Source organism: Stegostoma tigrinum, chromosome 30, assembly GCF_030684315.1.
Source record: "Stegostoma tigrinum isolate sSteTig4 chromosome 30, sSteTig4.hap1, whole genome shotgun sequence".
In the NCBI taxonomy this organism is placed as follows: domain Eukaryota; kingdom Metazoa; phylum Chordata; class Chondrichthyes; order Orectolobiformes; family Stegostomatidae; genus Stegostoma; species Stegostoma tigrinum.
The window spans coordinates 13,285,636-13,309,470 of NC_081383.1; the positions used below are offsets into that span (position 1 = coordinate 13,285,636).

The 23,835-nt window shown below is 43.1% G+C and overlaps 1 protein-coding gene across 10 annotated transcripts in view; it reads left to right on the plus strand.

The window, feature by feature from the left end:
* Positions 1-23,835, plus strand: part of LOC125465812 (transducin-like enhancer protein 4) — a 213,924-nt gene that overhangs the window by 95,274 nt on the left and 94,815 nt on the right. For 6 of the 10 annotated variants that reach the window (XM_048559689.2, XM_048559691.2, XM_059638600.1 and 3 more), the window contains 3 exons: positions 43-117; positions 4,801-5,011; positions 6,931-6,953. In XM_048559689.2, the coding sequence (XP_048415646.1) occupies positions 43-117; positions 4,801-5,011; positions 6,931-6,953 (309 nt within the window). The remainder of the gene's footprint in view (positions 1-42; positions 118-4,800; positions 5,012-6,930; positions 6,954-23,835) is intronic. The other 4 variants (XM_048559692.2, XM_048559694.2, XM_048559693.2 and 1 more) reach the window with 2 other exon arrangements.

Consider the following 23,835-nt stretch of genomic DNA (forward strand, 5'->3'; position numbering starts at 1 on the left):
CATCTTTTGACTTACTGAACCCTCTTTCTGATTCATTGACAGCATCAGCAACAAGTAGTGCAGGCAATAGAGCGTGCCAAGCAAGTCACCATGGCCGAACTGAATGCCATCATTGGGGTAAGTGCCCACCTTCTACAAGCAGGTTAATATGAGAAGGAGTTGTGTTTTCACCCTAAATGTTAATTGAGCTTTGGTGTCAATTTTTGTCCACAAACATTCATAATATTTTCAAAACTTTATTATGAGTACAATCCATGTTCTGTTAATACAGTACGCAACACTCCTGAGATTCTTCAGTGAACTTACAATTACTTGTTATATTTACAGAATACATTTCATGTCAAATATATAGATTGAGAGGTTTTTACATGGCTTCCAGATTTTAGGTTAAAGTTAGCTAGTGGGTCTTATATATACTGGGTGGGCCTGTCCCCAGTGAAGTATTGCAGCTTAAATGTGATCGTCAGTGATTATTCCTGGAGCTTGTGTGTGTCAAGTCTCTGACACTAGATCGAGGACAGCTCTGTGCATTGAAAAACCAATAAGTCTTGCCAGGCCAAAGAGTGTCTTTCACCGAGTTAATAGTCCTCCAGCAGCTGTTAATGTTCGTCTCTCTGTCTGTACTGGGATTGACTTGTGTCTGCAACTGACTAAGTCAATTTTTGTTTGCTTGACTTATTCACTTTATAAAACAGACAAGATTGAGGACAAAACATCACACTCTTGAAAGTGATGCTTCTGTCTTGGGGCTAGGTCCTGCGGTCCCTGATGACCCCTGATATTTTGCACAAGAGAAACAAGATTACTTGTTTTACTTCTTGACGTGTTTGAAGAGGAAAAGGTCAAGAGAAGTTTTGGTTGAGGTTTTGAGAGGTCTAGACAGAGTGTGCAGGGGACAGACCACACCTGCTTACAAAAGGACAAGAACAAGGGGACACAGACTTATGGTGACTTGCCAAAATAAAATGCAATGCGAGAAAGTTTGTTTTCACACAGCAAGTGGTTTGGTTCAGGAATGTCTGTGATGGAGTCAGATTCACTCAAGACATTCCGAAGGCACTAGATCATTACATAAGTTGACATACTGAGTAGGGTTATAGGGAAAGGGTGGAAGAATGGCTCTAAGTCATGATGTTTGTTTGGAGAGCTGGTGTAGGCACAATGGGCTGAATGGCCTGATTGGGGAATGGGTGATATGGGGCAGCATCCTATTTGATTTTGAACTCAGGTAACATCATTGTATGCTTCTTTATATATCAAAAGGGCAAATGAGAGTAGGTGTCGGCCATTCAGCCCTTCGTTCAGTACTGTTCAGTGAGAACCTTCTGATCTGATGATGGTCATAACTTGACATTCCTGTTTACTTCTAATTTAGAACAGGAAAATTAATTTTTCATGCACTCTGTCCCCAGCTAACCCCAGGTACCCAACAACAGAGTCTCTGAACTAATCAAAGCATTTCCTCTGCTACTGTCTGTGACTGAAGCTAGCCTCTGAGCTGAGACCTGAAGAGCAAATTTGGGACCCTCCTGGTCCATGGGGCTTAAGGCTCGCATCAGATATCCCATTTCCTCGCTGCATGGTTCTACAAACCATCCAGTAATGCTGACAATGTTTGCAACCAGCAGTAACCAAGGGCAATTTTGCACCCTGGGGTGAGCTGGTTTTGTCTATCTGATTACTCCTTAAAGTGTATTGAGTCTGTGTACGGAGTTCACATTTCCATTGGATAGACTCCAAAAGTTGCTGGAGATTTGAGTGTGCTGTGTGTGGGAGCAGACATAATTGCTTATGCTGCTTGATTGCCAATAGTCGTTCAAGTTCAAGATCAGTACTGATAGTATACCAGCAATAACAACCTGCATTTATGTAGCACCTTTAATGCGGGGAAACATCCCAATGTCCTTCCCAGAAGAGAAATCAGATAAACGTTGGCACTGAGCCAAAAGAGGCACTATTGGAGAGGGGTGACTCAAACTTTGGTCCCTGAGGTAGATACTAAAAAGCTTCTTCAAACAAGAGTGTTAGAGGTAGGCACGAGGGAGGGTTTAAATCATGGGAATACAGAGTGTAGGGCAGAGACAGCTGAAGGCACAGCCACCAGTTGGACAGTTGATTGCATAAGTGATCAGAATTAGAGGGATGCAAAGTTCTCAGACCATTGTCGGGCTGTTTGGAGGGTAGCCATGACAGGAGAGGGTAAGGCTGTGGAAGACTTTGAACACATAGTTGAGAATTTCAAATCGGAGGCATTGAGCACTGAGAGGAACAGAGGAGCAGGAGGACAGGGTCAAAGGTGCAATTCATTTTGCTTTTCAGTTAGATCATGGCTGACCATTTAGCTGTTTTGGTTCCGTAAAACCTGTCCCAAAAAAATCTGGTGACTTTCAGTACCATTCCATTTAAAATAACTCCACAGAGCCCAGTATCCTGTCACCCATTACTTGCACGTGTGTAGGACTTGACGCAGGTCGAGGTCCCTCAGAGTGAATAGAACCCCTGACACTCCTGTTTATGTCTGTCAGCGAGTGCTCCTTGATTGGACCAGAAAAACAGCCATAATCAGGGAACTCATATTCTGGGAGATCCACCTGGCTGACCTCATTACAATCGCTACAGCATTCTTATACTATGTAGTTAGACAAGTTTAATAAGGTATTTCAACTGAATTATTTTTATCCAAAGTATTAATGAAAGATAATTCAGTTAAGCTCGATTGAGTTATCTATGCCCTGACACATCTCTTGAGCAATTTCCCATAAAATTCATTGCATGTGTCACAGTCTCAGTGATATTCTCATGTTGTCTTGAGCACAGGAGACTGCTCTGATCCCATTTCAAAGCTGAATTTTTTAGCAGCCTAATAAAGCACCCTTTCATCTTGTAGCCATTTGTGAACCTAGTCAACTGAACCTATAAACCAGTGCTGTTGCTCACTTGCTTGTTGTAGTGTCACTTTTGCACAAAAGTTGCCATAACAACCAACGGAGAGCACCCAGCTCAAGCATGTTGCTTCAGCAGAGGGTTTCCTCCCTTTCCCTCTGATTTCCTTCCCTTTTGTGTTTGACGAGAGCAGATCCTCAATGTGATGGTGCAGGGGGAAGAGCATATCTCCTGACTTTACTTAACCCCTCTGCCACCATGACCAATACAATTACAGGTGTCCGTTCTAAACCTGCTGAGCCTATCCAGTGATCTCAACAGACTATTTAACCACAGCGAGCGTCATGGCTGCTCTTGGTCATGCCCTTTGCCCAAGTCCACTCACATTTGCTTTTTCGTAAGGAGTTTTTATTATTTATTCACTGGATGTGGCTAGGCCAACATTTATTGTCCATCTCTAATTGCCCAGAGGGCAGTTAGAATGAATGACATTTCTGTGGTGTTGGTCTAGAGTCATATGTAGACCCAACCAGGTAAGATTTCTTTTCTAAAGGACATTAATGAACATTTCTCATAACCAGCTGTAGTTTCATGGCCATCGTTAATCCCAGATTCTTCATTGAATTCAAATTCCAACATCTACCGTGGAAGGATTTGAACCTGGATCCCCAGAACATTAGCTGAGTTTCTGGATTAATAGTCTAGCGTTAATACCACTAGGCCCTTGCCTTCCTTTTTGACTAGTGTCAGAATTGAAAGTTAGTTGCCATACAATCTTCAGTCTTTTTCTTTCCCTGGCCTAATGGGCAATTGTAGGCCTATAAAGATTATTTTTATTATTAAGTAGAAACAGCGATGGAACAAAATACTGTATTTTAATACAATGTCGGAGGAAGCGCAATTAATTTCTTAAACATTTTCTGTTCCCTTTCAAAGGCCTGTGTAATTGGGTTGGGAAATTGAGTGCATAGGCTTAATTCTTGCAAAAGTTGTCAAAGTGATGAGATAAACATGCCAGTGCGAGCTGTTTCACTGCTGTTTTAAACATATTAGAATCGTCCTTGGTTCAGAGGTAGTACGTTCTCCTCTGAACCAGAAGGGCCTCCACTCCAGAGAGTTGAGCAGTGCATCCAGCACAGTAATGAGGGACTACTGCACTGACATTAATTACCTGCCCTCTGAGGTGGGGATAAAAGGCACCATGGCACTGTTTGACAAATGTCAGCAGAGTTTTCCCTGATTTGCTGGCGAAAATTTACGCCTCAATTGATATCACAAAAACACAGAAAGAGAATAGAAGCAGGAGTAGGCCTTTCAGCCCTTCAAGTCTGCTGTGCCATTCAATATGATCACTACTGATCATCCAACTCAGTCCCCTGTTCCTGCTTTCACCCTGGACCCTTTGATCCCATTATGCTTAAGAATTATATGTAACTCCTTCTTGGAAACTTCGTGTTTACCTCAACTGTTTTCGGTGGCAGAAAATTCCACAGGCTCACCTATGCTCTGGGTGAAGAAATTTCTCCTCCTCTCAGTTCTAAATGGCCTATCCTATATCCTTAGATGGTGAAACTTGGTTTTATGCTCCCAACTATCTGGAACATCCTTCCTGTGTATACCCTGTCTAGGCCTGTTAGAATTTTATGGATTTCCATGAGATCCCCCATCATTAAGAGATAATGCAGCCATTTATTTTATTACTGCTTGTGAGATCCATTTGTGTCCAATTTGCTAACACATTATTGTCAGTCCTACACTCGACGAAGTCCTGTCGTAGTGAAAGGACCTATTTAAATATGCTTCTTAATATTAGCCTACCCAGTAGCCTAGTCCCTTGCCCAAAATTGAGCAGTTTTATCATTGATGTTGATTCACTGCCTCTTGTGTAAATTCTACCAATTTTTTTATTCACATAAGAATCCTCACTTACAGCAGCAGCAGCTCCAGCACCTGTCTCACCACGCACCCCCGATTCCATTAACTCCACACCCATCAGGACTGCAGGCCGCAGGAATCCCTTCCATCAGTGGTGGCTCGGGGCTCCTGACCCTGTCCAGTGCCCTCGGAGTTCACGCTCATCTCGCAATGAAAGAGGATAAGAATCACCTGGACATGGACCATCAAAGAGGTACAGGATGAAGCCGGTGGTGTAGAGAAAGATCGGGGAAATATTTCCCTCCGCGTAAAAGTGAGAGCCATTTTGAGACCTAGCAATCTAATAAATGCTGGATTAAGGGAATTAATAAGGCAGAGGCGGAGATGTTTCCATTTGTGTGTATTTTTGTTTTGTGTAGCCTCCAAAGCTAGGAGCTGTAAATAGAAGATAATCACCATAAATATAAGATATAATTCAGGGCACATGTCTTTCCCAGTGAGTGGTCGGAGTATGATGCCACATGTGTTAGTTGAGGCAAATAGCACAGAGGCTTCTGAAGTGATGTTAGATATGAGGAGGACCGAAGGTTATGCAAAATTGGTCCAGATAGTGGCAAGGGGATGCAGAATGGGGCATAAATGTCAGCTTGATTCAGGTGGTGCTTTAAGATGCTGGCATGCACCATGTCCCAAAGCTCAGAGCCTGCCTGTACACAGTTAGCGTACCACACTCGAACATCACTGGCTTCTGAAAAAAAAGAGAAAACTGATGAGAAAGTAGGAACTGCAGATTCAGAATCTGAGATAACACGGTGTAGAGCTGGATGAACACAGCAGGCCAAGTAACATCAGAGAAGCAAGAAAGCTGACGTTTCAGGCCTAAACTCTTCTTCAGAAAGATTTTCTGATGCTGGTTGGCTAGCCTAGGCCTGAAACGTCAGCTTTCTTGCTCCTCTGATGCTGGTTGGCCTGCTGTGTTCATCCAGCTCTACACCTTGGTATCTTAGAAAACTGATGATCTGGATTTAGATTTTATTGCCACATGAGCAGTTTGAGGACATTCCAAGCTGTGCACATTGTAGAGAAACTGTGCGGAGCTTCCTGATATTGATGATGCAAACTCTGATGAGAGGTTCCATTAGACTGGTGCATCAACAGAATGTGGATTATGACAGGGTTTGTAATGGGTGGTGGTGCAGAATGGGCAACGTCAGACTGGGTATCTGTTATTCGCAGCATCCAGTATTCACTTGCAATGGACTCAGTGTGTCAGAGTGCATTTTCTAACCCTGGTATCCAGAAGCAGAAGAGTCATCCTGACCTAATGTTGGTCCGTGTCAGTGAATGAGGAAAGTAAATTGTGTAAAATCAAAACATCATGCAATGGCTGAATTGTCAAGCAAATGGAACTTTTTCATGGACTCCATCCCAATGCCACAGCGTGCAAATGGGGTAATTATACCCCCCCCCCCCCCCCACCACCACCACCATCGCTGCATTCTTAATGAGGTTTATGTGAAGAGAAATAAAATTAGAGAATGCTAGAGAAACTCAGCAGATCTAGCAGCATCTATGGTGAGAGATACAACATCAACATTTCGAGCCCAGTATTCCTCTTCTTCAGAACTCTGACGTTCTCACCACAAATACTGCCAGACCTACTGAGTGCATCCTCTGTATCAGATCCAGATGGTCCAGTATATTGCTTTTATTCAACCTCCTTCTGAAGATCACTGACCTGACCCATTCATTCCTGTGGACAAAGGCCAAATGTTTGCAGATGCTGGAAATCTGAAACAAATGCTGGAGAAACTCAGTAGGACTGGCAGCACTTATGGAGAAAGAAACTGTTTCGAGTTCCAAATGATCCTTCTTCAGAACAGAAAAGGGGTTGGAAAGTTGTGTTTTGTGCATTTCACTTATGCGTCAAATTAATGAAATCCCTGCCTAGACGTCTAACTATCAAACTCAGGAATTTCTGAATGATCTGTCTACGTGTGAAGAGAAAAGTGTCATTGACAAGTGTGGGTTGTAACGTTCTACACATTGTGAGTTTTGTTTCTGAATTTTGCTCTTACTTTTATTTTCTTTGTGTTTTATTCTCTCCCTTCCACCTACTTCACTGAATCTGGCCACAATTGCCTGTAATGCATCTCCACGTTTTGTATCCAGACCGAGATCGTGACGCTAGTCGAGTAAGTAACATTCTGGTTTTATTTAAGATTATTTTTTCATTTAGCTTGTTCAAACATGTTATGACACACCTCTGGGGAGGCTGGGACTTGAAGCCAAACCTTCTGGCCCAGAGGTAGGACATTCAAACTACACCACAGGGGGTTTAGCTTCGGTTTTCACTCTTGTTATTTTCATGTTATTGGGGCAGTGATATTGTAACAGCAGTGACACTGTGCCTAACATCTCTCACACTGAGAAACTCATGAAAGAAGATTACCTGAGCGTACAACAGGACCTTGATCAGATGGGCCAATGGTCCGAGGATTGGCAGATTGAGTTTAATTTAGATAAATGTGAGGGATTGCATTTTGGTTAATGCAAATCAAGGCGGGACTCATAGACATAATGGTAAGGCCTTGGGGAGTGTTGCTGAACAAAGATACCATGGAATGCAGGTTCATAGTTGCTTGAAAGCGGAGCCACAGGTAGACAGGGGAAGAAGGAGTTCGATACGCTTGCCTGTATTGGTCAGTGCATTGAGTCTGGGAGTTGGGAGGTCATGTTGCAGCTGTACAGGACGTTAGTAAGGTCACATTTGGAATTCTGCGTTCAGTTCTGGTCTCCCTGCTATTGGAAGGATGTTGTGAAACTTGGGAGGGTTAAGGAAAGATTTACAAGGATGTTGCCAGGGTTACAATAGGGAGAGGCTGAATAAACTGGAGCAATTTTCCATGGAATGTTGGAGGCGGAGGGGTGACCTTGTAGAGGTTTATAAAATAATAAGGGACATTGATAGGGTGAATAGGCGAGGTCTTTTCCCCAGTGTAGGGGAGTCCAAAACTAGAGGGCATAGGTTAAAGGTGAGAGGGAAAAGATTTAAAAGGGACCTAAAGGGCAACTTTTTCACACAGCAGGTGCTGTGTGCTTGAAATGATCTGCCAGAGGAGATAGTGGAGGCTGGTAAAATGACAATATTTAAAAGGCATCTGGATGGGTATATGAATAGGAAGAGTTTAGAGGGGCATGGGCCAAATGCTGGCAGATGGGACTAGATTAATTTAGGCTATCTGGTCAGCATGAATGAATTGGACCGAAGGGGCTGTTTTCTATGCTGTATGGTCACCCATGCCAGGATTGCATCTCCAGCCCATCTCCACTGTTTCCCCAATGGATTTCGCAGGGTCAGCCTGGATGGCAGGAGGATCAAATCCTTCGAGGAACTTTTCCAACGTGGAATACTGCAGTGGCAGATGCTACATTTCACTGCTCTGGCAGGGATTAGCAAACACAGTGTTCATCACCTTGGGCAGCAAACGTATCATCGGTGCCAAGGTGAGAATACTTGTACATGGGAGCTGAAGTTGAGCTGCAGGAGATTATCAGCAAACAATGGATTCAAATGAAGTTCCCTCGCCTGGTAACTTAACATTGGTGTTAAGCTGACGTCATTAAACGGCAGAGGAAATTGCTACAACTAAGTTCATTAACGTTATAATGTGGCACAAGTTCACTGCTGCAATTTGTAACTGAGATACATACAGTAAAGCACTGTCCTTGTGGATAAATTTGACATTATTAATGATTGTAATTTGAATAATTTTAAGCCATTGACTGACAGTTGCCAGAGTATTTCTCATTATTCAATGCCAAACCCCATTAGAAGATAAACACCCTTCTACAAATCATTTTTGACCATTTTCCTGAGTCTTTTTTAGGTTTTGATAAGTAAGGGGTGGGAGAAAAAATATCAAATTAGGCATGGCCTGGGAATATCGGAATTGGTAACTAAAGAAAGACCAAAGTCAAGATAACAAAGTGTGGAGCTGGATGAACACAGCAGGCCAAGCAACATCTCAGGAGCACAAAAGCTGACCCGTAAGGGTCTAGGCCCGAAACGTTAGCTTTTGTGCTCCTGAGATGTTGCTTGGCCTGCTGTGTTCATCCAGCTCCACACTTTGTTATCTTGAATTCTCCAGCATCTGCAGTTCCAATTATCTCAAAGACCAAAGTCAATTGTTTGCCTTTTATCATCCTGCTAATCCCATGATACAATGATCATAGAGCTGGCAACTAAATACAGTGATCAATCTCCTGGTCAATAACAGACAGACTCACATATTGTCTCTCCAAAATGTTATCTTTGAGCGAGCTGCCTTGAGGTTGCATTTGAATGAATCAGCACCAACTGCTTGCGCCATCTTCTGTTGCATCTTGGTCCATAACTTGACCTCAACTCAGTGAAATATTGTTTCCTCAGAGTAGGCTTGAACTTACTGTCCTTCAAGCTAAGGCTCTGTCTTTGGTTTCAAGAGGATCCCTCATTCAGTTGCAGAGGGGATAATTTATGGCTTATCTCTCAGCTACCCTGTCACTGACGCTCTGCCTTTGTCATTGCTCATGAGTAGTTTTAGACTAAGCTGTGATGTTCAGCTGCACGTTGAGCTGTCTTTTCAAATACCTTGCCCAGTTTCTCCTGTAGCTTGCTCCGTAGTGATAGGGTTAGTGACCTGACCGACACTGGATCCCAGAAGTGGCCAAGATGAGCTTTCCTCTCCCCATCTTTCACAGGTTGTGTGTTTGCTAAAAAATATGATATTGATAAATTACGTTTTGTGTGCGTTGTAGCAGACTGAACAACGCTTGGTTTCGAACACAGTTCTGATACTTGTAGCCTGTCCACTTTAAGACTGTGACTGACTATTCCAATCCAGGATGTGGAGATGTTGGTGTTGGACTGGGGCAAGACAAAATCAGAAATCGCATGACACCAGGTTATAGTCCATCAAGTTTGTTTGAAATCACAAGCTTTTGGAGCGCTGCTAATGAGGGAGCTGTGCTCTGAAGATTTGTGATTTCAAATAAACCTGTTAGACTATAACCTGGTATCGTGTGACATCTGACTTTATTAGAATTCAGGCAACTTCTATTGAAAGCAATCAATAGACTTTTTTTTCAGGCTTCAGGTCAATCGTAGGTTCCTTCTGTGGGACAATAAACTTGTAGCTGCAGCGATATCACAAGGAGTGTGAGGGATGTATGCTAGATACAGGATTTCAAAGGAAATGTAATAATGAGTATACTGTGATCATAGGATCATGAGAAATAGGAACTTGAGTAGGCCATTTGGCCCACTGAATTTGCCTTGCCATTTAATAAATCACAGCTGATTGGAATATGGTATTGCTGGTGTTGAATGAGCATGATTACCTTGCAGGCATGTACATGTTGAAGGGTCTGTTGAGGCATTTGGTCTGTGTCTATGTTTGCAGTATCGATGGGAAGAAATATGTCCTTTCCAGTGAAAAAATTAGAGTCTATAGGACATAGGAACTCTAGGATTGTCAAGTCTGGAAGCATTGGGAAAGGTGATGCAGGTGTGGTAGACCCTCCTGGAAATCAGAGTTTTGGATGAGAGTAATGAGCATGCGCTTCTAGGAACCAGGGGAGGTGAATGGTGATGCTCTCATAAGAAATGGATGAATGGATGCCAGCGAATGAAGGGCTGGAATGTGGACTGATTTTGAGAAGAGACTTCAAGCTGAGCTGAGTACTGGAGATGGAGAGTGAAACTATAAGTGGGATTATGTCAGTATTGGAGGTTGTAGATTGGTCATATTTTGTGGAAGAGGCTAAAATCTTCCTACCCGCCCTCCCCATCCTGAAAGAGATTTAATGGTGCCCATCTCTGAATTGGAGATGCTCAGTGAGGCGCTTGGGGTGAGGTCTTTGCTGGTAAAGCCACCATTTGTCACTTATCCCTTATTGCCATTTGAGACTCAACCACATTTCTGTGGGTATGGAGTCACCCATAGGCCAGAATAGATAGCGGCTTTCTTTTTGAAAGGACATTTTGTGAACTAAATGGGATTTGGTGATAATTGATGATGGTTTAATGATCGTTGTTATTGAGACTAGCTTTCATTGATTAATTACATTTAAATTCCATCTGTGGCCCTGGTAGGATTTTATTGCCAGCACATAACCTTTTGAATTTCTAGCCCAGTGACACTACCATTACACCAATATCTACCCCACTTTAAATTAATTTGTGCATTGAACATGTAATTGGTGAATCATAGTTAGATCTTGGGAGAACCAGCTGGTTGATCTGAGATAGGGGCCTGTAGCTATATTCTGTGCTCTTGAGTGGGCAATCTTTTGCCAATGATCTCCCTGTTACTATTTTGAAAAAAAACACGACAACTTTTTGGGTCAGTTTACCTGCCGTAGCTGGGAACACAGGTGTGACCCTTATCACTGAGTACGACAGAAAGATGAAGTGTTCGGGTAGGATACTCAGGAGTTCAGACACAGAAGAGGGTGTGTTAGCTGACAGAACAGATGGCTAAATAGCAAATGGGGCTGGAAGGAATAATCAAAGCCTTGAGTAATGAACAAGCAAATGTGAAAGTATGACTGGGAAACATTACAGGAAGAGTTGGCTATACAAAGGCATCTCAACATATAAATAAATGTTTATTTCTGAGCTGGTAAATTGCATATTTTTTCTTTGGGCCCATACAAACCACCTCCATCATTCAGACAAGTCTATCGTCATATTCTTAACAGTCAGAATTTAATAGTTTAATTGTTATCAGCCCAAAGACACCAAGGGGGTGTCAGATTAGCAAGAAGTCTGTGTCAGAGCTATTGCCACGACAATAACAGACAGCAGCTTGCTAAATGACAAGGATGTTGAATTTTCTGTTTTCCCCTGCACATGACATCAGGGCCCTGATTTAAAATGAGGTGGCACAAATCTGGCCATTGTCCAAAAATGCACTGGCTAATTTTCCATTCATTGCATTGGTTGTAAAAGTTCTCAGGAATTCACCTTGTGAGCAGGGACAATGTGGGCACTGTGTGGCCTGTCAATCCTCAGCTTACTGACCCCTCACAATCCCCTCAACCCTCACAATCCCCTCGACCCTCACAATCTCCTCGACCCTCAGGACAAACAGACAGATACCACTCGAGCTCTATCAGGGTTGAGGGGGTCGTTGGTGTCTTACCCCCAGAGTAAGGAGAATTGTAAACGGCCTAGATTCACTCAACTGACCCCTATCCCGAGACCCCTTCTCCTGCAGCGTGTGTGCGTGTGCGTCTGTGCCTGTGTGTGTGTATGTGTTTGTATATGTGTTCGTCTGTGTGTGTGCCTGTGTGTATGTGTGTGCATGTCTGTGTCTGTGTCTGTGTGTGTGTGTGTGTGTGTGTGTGTGTGTGTGTGTGTGTATAAGTTGGTTCAGGTGCAGAGTGTGATGTCCTCTGCAGTCAAATAGCCAATGCAGTGCTGAGGCTCACACACAAAGTAGGTTTGTAAGTAAAGGAGGCGAGCTATTGATGTTTGCTTAATTAAGGGGAGTGGGTAGGGAATCAAACAGTTGCCACTGTATATTTGTGAATCCTCCCTCACTGGGTCAGAGGGAAAATGCCTCCCTTGTGATACTTCCTTTGCTGAAAATGTAATTTTCTAGAAGCCCAAAACATAAAATGCGGATAAACGCACCAGTGTAAAGGCATGACTTGGGCAAATTGTGGTGATACCTTCCCTGTTCATAATCGGCTTGTTTAAACTGGTTAAAGAGTATCTGGTTACAAAGCAATTTTCCCATAGTTAGGGTGTGGAGGCGATCGGAAACACAGATAGATTTCCTTTCTTGTTTATCTTTGAAAGTTGCAAACTATAGGTTGTGAGTTCAATTTAGACCCTTCATTCAGGACATCCTGCCCAGTCGTTAAGCTGTAATTACTCTATAATAAGCTCTTTCTATTATAGAGTGATTCTAATCTGTTTACAAAGTGAGTACTGTTTGATACTCAGCGTGTCCATGTCTGTTGCCATGGTTACATGCTGGCCCTATTTTATTACATTTCAGCTGGCGCCATGAGCCATTTTGTGCCTGCTTGCAAATACAAAATGGTGTTCTTCACCAGGGTGACCCTGTCTGTATAGGACTGGGGGAAGTCAGCCAGTCTTTGAATCAGAGGCAATCAGTAAATTTAACTACTATTGCCAGGCTTCTGGAATGTGAACTGTATCCCTACCCAGCCCACTTTAGGTGATGCAAAGAGACGCATCAACAGTACACAGCAGCATGTCGACTTCAGGGAGCATCACAGGCTGCATTTACTCCTCATTGGTCCAACTTTTTAAAAACGTACATTGTCAAGGTAAGAGGGTTGGAGCCGTAGGGAGAGGCTGGATAGGCTGGGGCTATTTTCCCTGGAGTGTTGGAGGATGAAGGGTGATCTTATAGAGGCTTATAATATCATGAGGGGCATGAATAGGGTGAGCATTCAGAGCCTTTTCCCCAGGGTAGGGGAGTCCAAACCTAGAGGCATAGGTTTAAGATGAGATGGGGAAGATTTCAAAGGGGCCTAAAGGGCAATATTTTTCACGCAGAAGGTGGTGCATTTATGGAATGAGTTGCCAGAGCAAGTGGCGAAGGCTTGTTCAATTACAACATTTAAAATGCATCTGGATGGGTATGTGAATAGGAAGTGTTGAGAGGGATATGGGCCAAATGCTGGCAAATGTGACTAGATTAATAAAGGATACCCAATTGGTACGGATGAGTTGGACTGAAAGGTCTGTTTCCTAGCTGATCAACTCTATGATTCTATAACTGAGGATCACTGGGTATTGAATCAGGAAAGGGTATCCTGCCTGATAGTCTGCCATATTGAATACAGGGTTCCAGTTCTAGAGTGCCTCTTAGTGCCACCACAACTGAGAGGGTTATCTCTGTGACCTTGTTTCGTTTCATTGGCTCAGCTGCATAAAAGCTAAACTTAGTGCTTTATTGGGGAGAAATTAAAATTATGGAATCATTGCATTTTTTTAAAAACTGAGTTAGTGCACTTATAACCTGTTGACATGTCCTCGGTTGCTGTATGCTAGGGTAGGAGAGTTGAAATATGAACTTATTGTGTTCAACTTTGTACGTGTGAAAACTGGGACAACCTAAATTTCATTACAGGATTCTTTCAATCGTCACTACAAGCCATTCCATGTGGAAAATCGTGCCTTGACTTTGGAACTTTTCCAAACCATATTCCCGTGATAATGTCAACACTGTGCATTCTTTTCCTGAATAAATCCTCCAAGTCATATTATTCCGATTATCATGTAATCGCTGCTGCTAATGTTCTTAACGCAGTGTTCCGAACACAATCAGCAGAAAAAGGTTTTTAAAAAAAACAAGAGGATGTTAACTGTTTGTCATATTTCTTCCTTCATTTTGTTTTTAGTAGGTGTGAATGAACAGGGTGTGATTTTTGAAAAATTGCTGAAATCAAAACTTTGCAGAATTGAGAAATCATCTGGCTCTTTAAAGATGGTGCCCTTTGATTTTAAAGCTGACTTAAGGCTTGCAGGCTGTATTTTTTTAAACCTTCTGACTATGTTTTAACTGTGGTCTCAGGATTTGGTAGATTGATGGAGGTTTGGGGGCTTTGCTTAGCATCCATGAAACCTTCACCAAACTACTGGCCTCCTGCTTTGACGGCTGTTTCCCAGGAGATGTAGCAAGGGTCGAGTGTTAAGCAGGCCAGATGGATTTTGTCCAGCCTTGCGTCAGGAACAGACTAAGCAGGGTGGGCAGGGAGGTGGGAGCCTCTTGAACAGAATCCAGTCCAAGCCACCTTTGAGGGCATACGCCTGAAGTGAGAGGGGAAATATATAGAGGGGACCTAAGGGGGCATTTTTTTCACACAAGGGTGGTGCATGTATGGAATGAGCTGCCAGAGGAAATGGTGGAGACTGGTACAATTACAACATTTAATTGGAGGCTGGATGGATATACAAATAGGAAGGGTTTCAAAAGATAGGGGCCAAATGGGACCAGACTATTTGAGGATATCTAGTTGGCATGGATGAGTTGGACCAGAGGTTCTGTTTCCATGTTGTATGATTGTATGATTGGTAAATGTGGCTGCCATTTTTATAGCATCACATCGTGTGAGGGAGAGTGGGGTGGAGGTGCTGGGGTTGCCATTAGGTCAGCCGACTAGATGGCCAATTGTTAACAACAAGAGTTTGATTCCCATTTCTGAGGTGGCCTTGAGACCTGCGTCTTCACCCTACCCCCAAGAGTGGATGGGCAGTGGTAAACCAAGGCTGGGGAAACAAAACCAGCCAAGGCTGAAAAAGAAACAACAGGGAGTGGGCCGGATCTTATTCTGGAGCTGGGTGCACGTGAATGAAGTGAAGGCGCAATGTGGGAGCAACCGTCAAAATTCCAATAATGTTGAACAGAAAAGGTCGATTAAAGCGTTGCAAAATGACATGGAGAGATTAAAGCCCAATAGAATGCAGCTAAACCTGACCTGCTACTGTCGAGGAATAATTCCAGTCATAATGGGAGTTAGTTCCTTAGATGACTCAGTGAGTAAGTGTCTTGCTGCCTTGGTAAGGGTAAGGTTTTCTCCTCTCTCTGTGATCATTTCCGCTGATCTGTGCTGCCATTGTGCTGGAAGGGCGTACAGTTGGGCTCGATAGGAGGGGAGGGGATATCTGTCAGCTGATAGCTGCCTGTTCACCGCTGCTGGGTTTGGGTGGGAGTGGGATTTTTGTGCTCATTCACAGCTTTTGAAACTCACTGTCTTCAAAGGTGACACATGAATTGTGGAGGTTTAGGTCATCTGGCAGGATCTGACTTGTACCTGTGGAACTTTACCAGGTATCATGAGCGCAAAGACACTAACTCAGAGTGGAAATTAAGATATATTTTCATAAGATAATCAGCCAGCCTCTTGATACGTTGGCGTAGGACCAAACCACTGATTTTGGTAGGGAAGGGAAACCTGAGCTCAGACAGGGAGCGGTTTGTGGTATAATATTTTGATGTTAAGACAGCTGTACGAATCCTTTTATACATTGCGCAGTGGTTCACTTTCGAACGAGAGGATAAATGTTTTTTCTTTCAAAAATAAATAACAGTTCAGAGGATGAGTGAATAGCTCCTTATCACAGATGGGTTCATCTAAGCCCAAGTGAAGAGAAGCAACAATTGACAGCATCTTCCTGTGGCAGGATGGGGCTTCAGATTTGTTGATGATGCTGCATGTAGTTGAATGGCCAGAGGGCACCCATTGGGCCTGAGCAACACCAGCCGCTCGCACCCCTAACAGAAAGTAAAGACATCAGAAATTGAATGCAACGTTGACTCCTGCCAAGTTGCATTCAGTCTGCTCCCTCTGGAAATGTGGAATGGAGGGGGGTAGGGTGGGGGGATGAGGCAGTGAAGGGAAGTTGTCCGAGGTCGGCAAAGGGAAACAGGACTGCAAGTCAAAAATAGCTCAGACATGCAGCAAACCTTGCAGAGCCCCGCGAGCTCTCGGAACATGGGAGCTGTGCTGTGGTTGGGGTGAATGCTGCTTGTGGTCTGCTGTCAGCTTGACAATACGCGGAAGCTGTGGGTACAGGAGGCTGGTTTGAGTTTGCAGGTCTGTATTGAGCACAGGACTTTCATATAGATCTGCTATCCTAGCTGTTTGTTGCAAAAACCACAAGCTATGCTGTGTGGTAAAGTGGAATAAGCTCAAAATATGAGCATAGTGACTGCCCTAACTTCCCTGGCCCCAGTTCACAGCCAGTTTGGTGCACAGAACTTCTCACTGAAAGGTGCCCATCACAGCCTGAGGGGAGGCAACATTTATATTACTGTCACTGAGCTGGTAATACAGAATTCCAGACCAACATTCTGGGGACGTGGGTTCGAATCCCATTGTAGCAGATGGTGACATTTGAATTCAATAAAAATTTGGATTTTAAAGAAACTAGTCCAATGGTGACCATGTGAATTACTGTTTTAAAAAAATGTTGATTTTTGACTAATGTCATTTAGGGAAGGAAATGTGTTGGCTTTACCAGAGTTGGCTTATATGTGACTCCAGACCCACAGTAATGTGATAGGCTCTTAACCAACCCCGAAGCAATTAAAGATAGTCACCAGGGAACAACCCCCACATCCTAACTAAAAAGAAAAGTCCCAGGAGTATCTGGAACATTGTCGCGTGCTGTTTACCTGTTAAGTGTGGAAGGAGCCTTTGTTACATTTGCTTCGGAAGGGAAAGGTACTTTCTGATGATGAATTGATGGAGAGGCCATAGGCCAAGAGCATGCAATGTAGCAACATGTGTTACCTCCCCAGCCGTATTGCATTGAGAACCACTACCTTCAAGGAGGAACTCGGAGAGAGTGAGCCTCTCAATCAGTGGAGAGGGAGTTCTCCTCTCTTCCCCTGCAAACATGATGGGCTTTGGATCTCAGCTGGCTTTGGGGAGTGAAAACTCACTGTCTTCCCTACCAAAATCAGTGATTTGGTCCTACACCAATGTATCAAGAGCCTGGCTGATTATCTTATGAAAATACATCTTAATTTCCACTCTGAGTTAGTGTCTTTGCGCTCATGGTACCTGGTAAAGTTCCACACATATGAGTCAGATCCTGCCAGATGACCTAGCCATCCATAATTCATGTGTCACCTTTGAAGACAGTGAGTTTCCATAAGATGAGAGGTTAAAATTGTTTATTCTTGTTAATGCTTGGCTGCAACCTGGCAGGAGCAAGTGGGACCCAAGGCTCTCCTTCAGGGATTAACTTCAGGCAGGGAGGGAAGGTCTGTCTGCGAGGTGAGAGAGGGAAGCGTCTTTATATCAGTACCATTTTTGTCAGAGTGTACTGCAGATGAAGATGTGCTTCAAACAAACTTCAGCTGACAACTTGCACCGTGGCAGTCATAATTAAATAGTGTAAAATTAATTTGTGTCAATTTCAGAAAGAAAACATTCTGGAATCTGCCTGCTGGTTAGAATGTTAAACAGAGTGGATCTGACTGCTACACAGCCAATGTTGTTCCTCCGTCTGCTATTTTAACAAAGGCGGCAGCCTGTTTAAAGCTATTCAGACAGATTAGCGACTTCAGCAACAAAAACAAAGTTGCTTGAAAAGCTCAGCAGGTCTGGCAGCATCTACGAAGGAGAAAACAGAGTTATCGTTTCAGGTCTCAGAATGGACCCGAAACGTTAACTCTGTTTTCTCCTTCATAGATGCTGCCAGACCTGCTGAGCTTTTCCAGCAACTTTGTTTTTGTTCCTGATTTACAGCATCTGTAGTTCTTTTGGATTTTATATAGTTTAGAGACTTACTTGCAGGAAGACTTCGTGAATTCCACTTTCACAATGTCACGACACAGACGTGCTTTTTAAGCTATTAAGTTCAATTCTGAGGTATAGTCATTAGTGTGATCCAACTGCAGTGGCCAAGTTACCCAGAAACAATAATCTCTGAATGACCATATAATCAGTTTTAATGATGGTTCAGAGATAAGTATTGGTCTATGTAGAACTTACCTGTTCTTTGAAATAAGATAATTTGGGATCCTTTACATCTACCTGAGGAGCAGATGTGGCCTTGATCTGACCTGTTCCTCTACTAATATTGTACAATATTCTTTCACTGTGTTTAAGTGCTGCACTGCCCATCTAATCAGGTATGATTCAACAGTATTATTATTGCAAAATAGCATTTGCTAAATATACTCAGAGCTGTTTGAAGGTAGTTAATGGAGAACAGGTAGATGCTGCCTATTTGGACTTTCAGAAGGCATTCACTAAAGTGCCAGACGAATTAATGCACAAGATTAGGACTCATTGAATTAAGGGGTTTACATGGATTGAGAATTTGTTAAGAGACAGGTAACAAAAATGGGGATAAATGGGTCCTGTTTCAGGATAGGAAAGCATAAATATTGGAATTCTGTAAGAATCAGTGCCTGGCCATAGCTATTGACATAAGAAGGTAATTGAATCTATTACTTGTCGGGGTGTGATTGGAGGACGCGATGAGGCTGCAAAGGGCTGTAGACAGTCAAGTGATTAGTATGAAGGTAGCATGTGGAGTGCAATGGCCTGTATCCACTAGAGCTTAGAAAGCTGGGGGTCATCTCATCGAAACCTAAAAAATTCTGACAAGACCAGCTAGGATAAATGCAGGAAGGATGCTCCCATGACTAGGGGTCACAGTCTAAGGATACAGGGTAGACCATTTAGAACTGAAATGAGGAGCAGTTTCTTCACCCACAGTGTGGTGAGCCTATGGAATTATTTTCCATAGTATGCAGTTGAGGCCAAAACATTCAATGTTTTCAAGAAGGAGCTACATATTGTTCTTAAGGCTAAAGGGATCTAAAGTTATTGGGAGAAAGCGAGGTTAGGTTAATGAGTTGGATGAGCAGCCATGATTATTTTAAATGGAAGAACAGATTTGAAGGGCTGAATGGCCTACTCCTGCACCTATTTTCTGTATTTCTGTGTTCTCTGGAAGTTTGGAAGGATCAGGGGTATACTCCTTATTGAGCCTGTCAGGTAAGCCGTCTGGTGAATTACTGGCAAATGGGTGTGACATGTGGAAAAGTCTCTCGTCAGGGAGGGACGGGTGGGAGATGCCTGAGTAGGATGTCTCCTGCAGGGAGGGTGGTCACTCTGTGGAACGTACATTGCAGAGGGCTGCGCAGGCCGAGTCACTAAGTGTATTTAAAACAGAGTTAGGCAGGTTCTCGATTAGTAAGATGATCAAGGGTTACTGCGAAGAAGGCAGGAGAATGGGCTTGAGAAACATGTCAGCCATGATCAAATGGTGGAGCAGACTCAATGGGCTGAATGGCCTAAATCTGCTCCTATAACTAATGGTCTTAAGCCAAGGGGAATGCCTTTGAGGTAATACTACTGGACTAGCAATGCAGAGACATGGGCCTGTTCCCTGGTGACAGGAATTCAAATCCTGTCATGGCAGCTGAAGGGAGTTTAAATTCAATTGTTTAATAAATCTGGAATGAAACACTAGGCTTGATAATAATGATGATAAAATGCACAAAAATCCAGCAACAAAAAAATGGGATTAGAAAAGGGGTTAGGTGCTTGTTTTTGACTGTCACAGCCTTGATAGGCCAAAGGGCCTTTTGCTGTAGACCTCTATCACTGAGTAAGAAAATTGTTGTAAAGACCAATCTAGGTCTTAATGTCCTTCAGAAAGGAAATCTATCTCCCTTAACTGGTGGGGTCAACAGGAACCGACAGCAGGCAGGTTTACTCTTCTGTAAACAGGCTAGCAAGTCACATGGTTTTAGCAAATTGCTCTTGAAACCAGCACGATGGCAAATACCTGCACTACATGCAACGGAGCAGCTCAAGGAGACAGCTGACCACCTCTTGAGGGAAATAAGTTAGAGTTGTTCGGTCATGCTCACTTACCAAAAATTCAAGAGCTGCCTGGATGGCATCTTCTCTGAACCTCATAATGAGATGGAAGACCATTTGCCCTAGAAAGGTCCGAGCAAACCCAAAACCACAACTGTAAATTGCGACATGCTGCACCACCCAGCTTGAACGATGAGATGCGTAATGAGATCCCGCTATAAATAAGGAGTAGCTAAAACATTGCCTTATTGGCTGGTAGCTTCTATGAGGATCACTATAATCCTGTGAACCGCCACAGAAATATCAGCTTTCTGAAAATGTATAACAATTAAAGGTTACCAGGAAAAAAAAGTCTCAAACCACAATGTGCACATTTTGGCAAAAAAATTGAACTTGGAACTTGAAATTATTTATCTTGATTCTCCCTTTCTCGCTTCAAAGTGGAGTGCATTAAAAGAAAAGAATTGATTGAAGTATTATTTTGGTCTTTGAGTAGTCCTGAACTGAAGCTGACGTCACTGGAGGAAGTGAGGTCAAGGAAGGAGGAAGTAAACCCAAAAGGAGGAGCTTTGAAGTGGAGTTTATACTTTTCCGAGCAGCTTTGGCCAGTTCCTGCCACCATCTCCTTGGGAAAAGCACTCTTTGATGTGGGAGGTAGTGGGGAAACAAACCTGCAATAAATTCTTTCAACATCTTTTTATGGTTGCCGTGGTAGCGCAGTGCAGCAATAATGCAATGAAGCAACAAAATCAATTTTCTGCTTTTCACCCGCCTGCTTACTCTGAGCCATGTCTGTCTTGAAGTCAAATCTTTTGATACACACATCTGCAAAGGGAGCAGAAACCACAGGTGGATTGGGCAGAGACTGCAAGGGAGTGAGTGATGGAAGGTTTTGGTGTAAGATGAAAGCGGTGCAGAATAGAATATTATGGTCAAGTGCTTATTATAAATTATGAAGTCTTCCATTGTTCACTGTGTTTACCATAAGATCTGTCTGGCAGCACTGAACCTCTAGCTGCTCCAAAGTTCTAATGGTTTCACGAGGCAGTAGATTACTGCAAACTAACAGTGTAACAAGTCGGTGTTGCTATAAGGCCCCCATTGCCAGTTTAGTATCCCAAGGACTTCCAAAGCTACCAATTTACCTTTCTGGTCCCTCGCTCTTGGCCTTTGATTCATTTTGAAAAATGGACGTCAACTCAGGCCAGCTCCCACTATAGGGAGCATCATTGAACAAAATGCGAGGTATTACTAGGACAGATAACTAAAAATTTGGCAAAGGAGGTGGGTTTGAAGGTGCATTTTAATGAAACGAAGAGACGTCCAGGGGCTCATGGAAAGAATTCTAGAGGCCCAAGGCACCTGAAGCTATCGATTCCAACTAAAGGAACAATGAAAATTAGGATAGAAAGCCCACAAGAGCTTGATGAGCACAGGGACCTCAGTATGTTGGGGCTAGAGAACATCACAGAGATATAAAAGCTGGAATAATGAATTAAATGCACAAGTTAAAATGGAGGTGTTTGGACTGTGAAGGAACTTTGCTGTGTGCAATTTGAACTGCTGTGTTTGTTGAAGAAACAACAGATAATGCACTTCAGGAACAATTTTATTGCCTCTAAAATTCCTGGAGATGGTGCAGCCACAATGCTTTTGGATCTGTAATCTGGAAACCCAGATCAATAGCTTGTGTTTAATACTCAACGTGGTGACAGATAGAAATTAATGAATAGATCTGAAATTGAAAGTTAATCTCAGTAATGGTGACCCTGACAGCTATCACGATTGTTTTAAAAATGCCACCTGATTCCGTCAGCAGGGAAATCTGCCATCGTAACTTGGCTTGGCCTAGATATGACTCCAGACCCACGTCAGCATTTGGCATGGCCAAGAAAGGTACTCAGTTCAAAGGCAATTAAAGGATGGCCACATCCTACTGTTGACTATAGAAGAAAAGGTGCTTTAGGTAACCACTGAAACATGAAAGGTTCAATGTAGAACAAATGAATTCTTTAAAGTAGTTCAACCCATGACCAATAGTGCCAAACCTCTTTTCTGGCTGAATGCCTGGGGTCAGTTTGTACCGAAATGGTCAGCGCATTTTAAACTCATTCTCCTATTGAGCACAAAGTGTCACACCCAAAATCCAGAATAGGTAACGTTGCCATAGACCTACCACACCATAGAGTTGTTCACTCATAAAACAGAGATAACTGGTTTACCGTAAGGGCCACCACACCTCAGGTGAGGGGAGAGGTTGAGAGGGAAAGTCCTTCATGGTAGTGTCGGCTGGTGTGGGAACCGGACCCACGCTGTTGGCTTCACACTCCAACACAAACCCGCCATCCAGCCAACTGAGCTAACCAGCCCCAGTACAACCAGTAGGCATGGCTAATCCAATCCAATGAGGTATTGATTTAAGCAAAGAACAGCAGATACTGGAGATCTGAAACAAAAACAGAAATTGCTGGAGGAACTCAGCAAGTTGGGCAGCATCTGTGGGAAGAAATCAGAGTTACCGTTGCGAGTCAGGTGACTATTCAGCGATATTATCGGAACTTCTTTTGGGTTTTGAGTACAAAAAGAGTTAACAGATTTTTGAATAAGAACAAAATCACTTCAAGATGTAAGATATATTTGGGTGGGTGATGACATCATTAATGCTCCTTGTTGCCATCCAAAGATTGACATTAATTCTTTGTTAGAAGTTGTGGGTCCACCCAGGTTAATGACCTTTGAACTGCCCGCATACTTAACTTTCTCAGTCTTCAGTGGCACATCATTTTAAAGAATCACCTCAATATTAGCCCAACTCAGACTAACTAAGCTGACACGAGGCATAATGCTGCTTTGGCGTTTTGAGGCGTTTAGTTGGAGAAAAAGCAAGGTTGAATTCCTTCCCTTTGCAGTCACAGAGAAGTGGAGGGAAGAGATTCTGGTGCTGTCACACAGTAGGGCATCAGCCTATTCACAAAAATCCAAACCTGTGCAGAGAGGCCCACTTTTGACCTTCCAAGAATAATTCAGGAGAGCTGCAGGGGTTCAGCTTAGTGACTTTGGAATAAAACAGAAAATGATGAAAATGCTCAGCTGGTCTGGCAGCATCTGTGGAATGAGAAACAGAGTTAACGTTTAATGCTGGTGACCTTTCAGCAGAACAGTTTTTCTTCAATAACTTCAGTTTAGTGGTGCAAGGGCTCCAAACTTGTATCAGAAGCCATAATACAAGGTGAGTCATGAGAACGTGCTGCCCAGTGCCTCCTCACTGGGACATTCACAATGAAGGCCAGTGCTGGTATCAGTCCAACAGCTGATAATTGGTATTGATAATTGATTAGTTGAAAATTGCAGAATGCCCCAGGCTGAAGAGTGTTAATACGGTTTAGGGGCTCCCTGAACCGATTGACTACCTACCTTGCTATCAGATGCCTAGGTCCTAAAATTCTTGTCCTTGTTTTCCAATCCCACCCTTGATTATCTCTGTAACACCCTTCAATTTTACAAACCTTCCGAATATCTTCGCTCCTCCAATTCTGACCAATCCTGGAAAGAAAAGCCAATAAAACTGACAAATGATGAACTGTCATCTAAAAAGCTAGCTTGTTTTCTGTCCATGAATGTTGCCTCGCCCTCTGTGATTTCCAGCATTTTTTAATTGTTTTCAGCACGAACTCCAGCATCTGCAATAACTTACTCCTTCTC